Genomic DNA, 6528 nt, shown 5'->3' on the forward strand with positions numbered 1-6528 from the left:
AGATGTAGGTGATGGGGAGGAAGGCAGCAAATCACACTGCCACGTGTGTTCCTATGCAACAATTTTGCATGTTCTTCACATGTACCCCAAAACCTAAAATGCAATAAAATAAATGGGGAAAAAAAAAGAGGTTTGTTCATTAATAATACATTTAGTAGATACATTTGGACATATTTAATTCCTTTAGTTGTCTTGTTGGATTTGTACCTCAGATGCTGTCTTGGTGAGGGTATCAAATATGCCAGTAAGAGTTTAACTTTGAGACAGTGAAAAAAAGAGTAGGAGGAAATCAGCCTAGAAATGGAAAGGGATGGAATATAAACAGCTTTAATAAGTTACACATTTTCAGAACTAGTTGGGTGTCTGATTGACATAATATACACATTTTTTGTTATTATTGACTTCACCATACATGGAGATCATTTAGTGTTGGTTTTTCGCAGACCTACCTTTTTCACGGTAATGAATAAAGAGTATAGCAATTCTTTTCATCCTGTTCTTCTGTTCTCCAGTCCTTTTGTTCTCTTAACAGCTTTCATTGTTAAATGCATAATGAAGGTTTAATCATGCATTGACAATATATGGTATGATACTCTCATTCTCTTGCCATTCCCAATTCTTTTTTTTTTTTTTTTTGGAGACAGTCTGGCTGTGTTGCCCAGGATGGTGTGCAGTGGTGTGATCTTGGCTTACTGCAGTCTCTGCTTCCTCCTGGGTTCAAGCGATTCTCCAGCCTCAGCCTCCTGTGGAGACAGTCTGGCTCTGTCGCCCAGGCTGGGGAGCAGTGTGGCGCATACTCGGCTCACCGCAAACCCTGCCTTGCGGGTTCAAGAGATTCTCCTGCCTCTGCTTCCCCAGTATCTGGGATTACAGGCATGTGCCACCATACCTGGCTAATTTTTGTATCTTTAGCAGAGCCAGGGTTTCATCATGTTGGCCAGGCTGGTCTCGAACTCCTGGCCTCAGGTGATCTGTCCGCCTCAGCCTCCCAAAATGTTAGGATTACAGGTGTGAGCCACTGTGCTGCGCCTGGCCCCATTCACAATTCTTAAACTAACTCTTATAAAAGATGTCCTCCATTCATGCCCCACCCCCACCCATATGAAAATCATGATCTTAAAAGAATGATCACTATTAAGGAACTGCTGCTCCCCCCACGCTTTTTTTTTCTCTTAAGACAGTCTTGCTCTGTTGCCTAGGCTGCAGTGCAGTGGCGCAATCTCGGCTGACTGCAGCCTCCACCTCCCAGGTTCAAAGAATTCTCCTGTCTCGTCCTCCCAAGTAGCTGGGACTACAGGTGCATGCCACCATGCCCGGCTAATTTTTGTATTTTTGGTAGAGACAGGTTTCACCATGTTGGTCAAAATGGTCTCAAACTCCTGACCTCAGGTGATCTATCCTCCTTGGCCTGATCTGTCTGCGCCTGGCCCGATGCTCCCTTTAAAATGTAATGTAATAACGGCATTGTGGTTGTACTTTTAAAACAAATCCTAATCTCAGTAAATATTCATGGTTAAAGTGATTTTTTTTTTGGTCATGATGTGGATCAAACTAATGCTAGAGTATAAGACAGTGGGTGAGGGTATAGATAAAATAAGATAGGAAGTGAATTATTATCTAAACTGTAGATTGTGTACATGGGTTATCTATTCTCTACTGTATTTAAAATTTTACATAAAAAATGAAATTTTTTAATGGGAAGTAATTCTATTAACTTGGTAGAGACATATTAGGTATTTTTAAAATAATGTTTCTAATATTGTATTTAAGAGGGTTGTATTTGGACTTAAGAAATCTATCGAGTCTTTGAAATCATAAAAAGATGTTTTATATCAATAAGATAATGAAGCCAGAAATTTAGAAATGCCTAGTAGACTTAGCTGTGAGTTACAGGTATACTTAGAACAATAATTATGTGCATTTTAAGGAGAACATTTTTTGAGGGCAGAATTTAAAAAATGCTATAAAACAGTAGTGGTTTTTTAATTAGAAATACATTAGCTGGTAATAACCATATATCTTAATTGCTGGCTCTTTGTTGTAGGAAGATGAAACTGTTGGCACAAGTGATGCTTCGGTAGAGGATCCCGTTGTTGAATGGCAAAGTGAAAGTTCTTCCAGGTAGTTTTAATTTGGCCAAAATTATTGAATAGTTTTATGTTCTTGTAGGAATTTGGCAATATCAGAATTAAAATGGTGTTTTATAGTAGAAAAGGTACTGGCTGGAAACCTAAAGACCTGATGTGATCCTGGCTCTCCCAATATCTTTCTGATGTCATTGTGAGCCTTTTAGTTCCTTCAACTATAAAATAAACTTATTTTTAAATCCAAGATTCTACATCTTGGCAATTATACTCACCCTCTGCATGATGTTTCAGTCAATGACAGAATGCATTATGGCTGTGGTCTCACAAGATTGTAATGAAGCTGAAAAATTTCTGTCACCTAGTGACATCCTAGCCATTGTAATACTGTAGCACAAAGCATTAGTCATTTGTTTGTAGGGATGCTGTTGTAAATCAACCTGCTGCATTGCCAGTCATATAAAAGTTTTGCATATACGTTTATCTATAGTATATAGTACTTAATAATCAACAACTATGTTACTAGTTTTTCCATTTACTATGCTGTACTTTTATATTATATTTTTCTTCATTTTATTTTTTATTCTTTTAGAGATGGTGTCTGGCTATGTTGCCCAGGCATGCCTTAAACTCCTGGGCTCAAGCAGTCCTCCCACCTCAGCCTCCTGAGTAGCAGGGTGTACAGGTACACACCAGTATGCTGTTTTTGCTATACTTTTTGTTGTTATTTTAGAGTGTACTCGTCCTATTTGTAATAAATTATTAGTGTAAAATAGCCTCGGACAGATCCTCCAGGAGATATTCCAAAAGGAAGCATTATTATCATCAGAGATAAAAGCTCCGTGTGTTATTGTCTCCAAATACCTTCCAGTGGAAGAGGAAACTATGTGGAGGTAGAAGACAGTAATCATCAGAATATTCTGATGATCTCAACTCTCTGTAGGCTCAGGCTAATGTTTGTGTCTTAGTTTTTAAACAAAGTTTTAAAATAGGAAAAAATGTTTAAGCTTTGAAAATAGAAAATACCTTACAGAGTAAGGATATAAAGAAAAAAAAATTGCCCAGTGCCATGGCTCATGTCTATAATCCTAGCACTTTGGGAAGCCGAGGCCGGCAGATCACCTGAGATCAGGAGTTCGAGACCAGCCTGGCTGACATAGTAAAACCCCATCTCTATGAAAAATACAAGAATTAGCCTAGTGTGGTAGTGGACACCTGTAATGCCAGCTACTCGGGAGCCTAAGGCAGGAGAATTGCTTGAACCCAGCAGGTGGAGGTTGTAGTGAGCCAAGATTGTGCCATTGAACTCCATCCTGGGTGACGAGAGCAAAATTCTGTCTCAAGAAAAAAAATAAAAACAAGAAAGAAAAAGAATTATACAGCTGTACAGTGTGTTTGTGTTTTAAGTGTTATAAAAATCTCAAAAAAAAAGCTAAAAGGTATAAAATAAAAATGTTACAGTAAGCTAAGATTAGTTTCTTGTTGAAGAAAGAAAAATACTTTTTAAATTTCATGTAACCTAAGTGTAGTGTTTGTAAAGTCTTAAGTAGTATACAGTAATGTCCTAGGTCTTTGCATTCACTCACTATCACTCACTGTGATTCACCTACAGCAACATTCAGTCCTATGAACTCCATTCATGTTAAGTGCCCTATGTAGGTATACAATTTTTGAAATCTTTTACACCATATTTTTACTATACCTTTTCTATGTGTAGATATGTTGAGATCCACAAATGTTTAGTATTGTGTTAAAATTGCCGACAGTATTCAGTACAGTCACATGCTGTACAAATTGCAGCCTCGGAGCAATAGGCTCTACTATGTAGACTAGCTGTGTAGTAGGCTACACTGTCTAGGTTTGTATAATTACACTTTATATGATCTTCACACAGTGACAAAATTACCTAATGATGCATTTCTCTGAAAGTATCTCCTTTGTTAAGTGACCCATGACTGTATATGTATTTATTTCAGTTTTAAAACAATTCCATTTCAGCACTTCTAAGAATAAGATGCGTCTTTATTAAGATTTGGGATTTTGGACAGGGATTTTAATTCCTGTTATAGGAAACTAAGCATTATAATTATAATATAATTATGATCCCTTGAAGCATTTCATTAAAATTACATAATTATCAAAATTCTATATAGTTTTTTTTTTTTTTTTTTGAGACAGAGTGTCACTCTCACCCATGCTGGAGTGCAATGGTGCCATGTCTCAGCTCACTGCAACCTCCGCCTCCCAGGTTCAAGCGATTCTCCTACCTCAGCTTCCCGATTAGTTAGGGACTACAGGCATGTGCCACCACACCCAGCTAATTTTTGTATTTTTAGTAGAGATGGGGTTTCACCACGTTGACCAGACTAGTCTCTGGTCTTGAACCCCTGATCTTGTGATCTGCCCACCTTGGCCTTCCAAAGTGCTGGGATTGCAGGTGTGAGCCTCCACATCTGGCTTTTTTTTTTTCTCTTACGTTAGAACAAAATCTAGCCATGTGATTTATAATGCTTTTTGATTACAGAATGATCTTTCAGTTATTAAGTAAAACTATTCCTTTCCTATACTTAGGTATTCATAATTTTTATTTATTTACAGTGATTCATCAAGTGAATATTCTGATTGGACAGCAGATGCTGGAATAAATTTACAACCCCCAAAAAGACAAACCAGACAAACAACACGAAAAATATGCAGCAGCTCTGATGAAGAAAATTTGAAGTCCTTAGAAGAAAGACAAAAGAAACCTAAGCAGACTAGAAAGAAGGTTTGTAACTTTATAGGTTATTTTGTTTTTGTTATTTTTTTGATTTTTTTCTTTGATACTTAAACATTTAACAGTAACATTGACTTTTCTCTAGAAATAATATTTCATCCGAGAAAGTAAGTAAAAGTAGTTTGACTTCAAAATGTAAAGAATTTTTGAAATTTTTCTGTTATCAAAGGTAGAGGCTAGAATGTTTCATTATAATTTGTTATTCAAACATATTCACAATCATATTAAAATGTGGCAATGTCCTAAAATAAACTACTGTCTTAAAAAGTTATTATTATTGTCACCTTTATCAGACAACATTATTATTCTTGTCATGTGAGATTTTGAGTCCTCATTTTTACCATTTTTAACTTGTAACATGGAAGAGTATGATAAATTGTATAGGACTGTCCTTCGATTCCACTGTATTTTTTGGTGTCTTTATTAAAGAGATGGGGTCTTGTTATGTTGCCCAGAGTGGAGTGCAGTGGCTATTCACAGTCATCATCGTAGCACACTGCAGACTCAAACTGAGGCTCAAGCAATCCTCCCACCTCAGCCTCCTGGTTAGCTGGGAGTACTGGTGTGTACCACTGTGCCTGGCTTACCATTATGTTTTTATTTCATCCCAATGATAGTTTCTTTTCCTCACTGTAAATTCATTCAGGTGATTTAAAGACTTGATTTACGTAGTTGTTTTAATTTTAATTTCAAAATTGATTATAGACACATTCTGTAGTCTTTTGCTTTAGTAGACATAATTATTTTCTTGATTATCACTATTTTATCGGCAAAAACTTATTGCATTTGAATTCATGTGGTAGTCAAGAGACATGTAAAAGTTACGATTTTTAGGTCGTATATAGTGTCACTTTATTACCTGTCAGTTAAAATTTTGCAACCTAATTTTTTTACTGGCACAAAGTTGTATGTAATAAAGCAAAATTGTTCTCATTTATATACTTTAGGTTTCATTGTAACCTGAAATTTTTAATCTTCTCTACCTACTATTTTTCATACTATTGTTCATGTGTTTTATGGATTGGAGAGCTGTGTTTTAAATTAAACTGTTCATGTATTTATGTTTCAGAAAGGAGGGCTGGTTTCTATGGCAGGTGAGCCTAATGAAGAATGGTTTGCCCCTCAGTGGATCCTGGATACTATACCCCGACGTTCCCCATTTGTCCCACAAATGGGAGATGAGGTAATTGTTAGCTGTTATAACATTTTTCTGTGGAGCCTCAAGAGCACTAACTTTAATCAGTCTTAAGATATTTATATTCCTAATTCTATTATAATAATACATACAATGTCTTAGCTGCTCTGCTCGATTATATACTTCTTGTGGAAGGTGACTGAATCGTATTAATCTTTGTATCCTTTGTAAGGCCTGGAACAGTAGCTTCAGTGTATTGGATCCTCATTGAATATTGAGATAAATTGATGACCTTGTGAAGTCATGAAAATAATTGGCTTTATTTTAATCTGAAATACCACTTACTAGAATTGAGTGGTATTTAGAGTCGTCATTCATGTCCAGTATTGTTTTTTAAAATAAAGTTCAGCCTGATAGAAAGTATGCAAGAAGGCCGGACATGGTGGCTCAGACCTATAATCCCAGCACTTTGGGAGGCCGAGGCGGGTGGATCACGAGCTCAAGAGATCGAGACCATACTGGTCAACATGGTG

The 6528-nt window shown here is 36.6% G+C and overlaps 1 protein-coding gene across 1 annotated transcript in view; it reads left to right on the top strand.

Moving 5' to 3' along the window:
- BRWD3 (bromodomain and WD repeat domain containing 3) overlaps positions 1-6528 on the top strand; it is a 128875-nt gene that overhangs the window by 92587 nt on the left and 29760 nt on the right. Inside the window, exons 21-23 of the mRNA XM_017519568.2 lie at positions 2045-2121; positions 4683-4851; positions 5930-6043. Of these exons, the coding sequence (XP_017375057.1) occupies positions 2045-2121; positions 4683-4851; positions 5930-6043 (360 nt within the window). The remainder of the gene's footprint in view (positions 1-2044; positions 2122-4682; positions 4852-5929; positions 6044-6528) is intronic.

The sequence above is a fragment of the Cebus imitator genome, unplaced genomic scaffold, assembly GCF_001604975.1.
Source record: "Cebus imitator isolate Cc_AM_T3 unplaced genomic scaffold, Cebus_imitator-1.0 Scaffold756, whole genome shotgun sequence".
Taxonomy (NCBI): Eukaryota; Metazoa; Chordata; class Mammalia; order Primates; family Cebidae; genus Cebus; species Cebus imitator.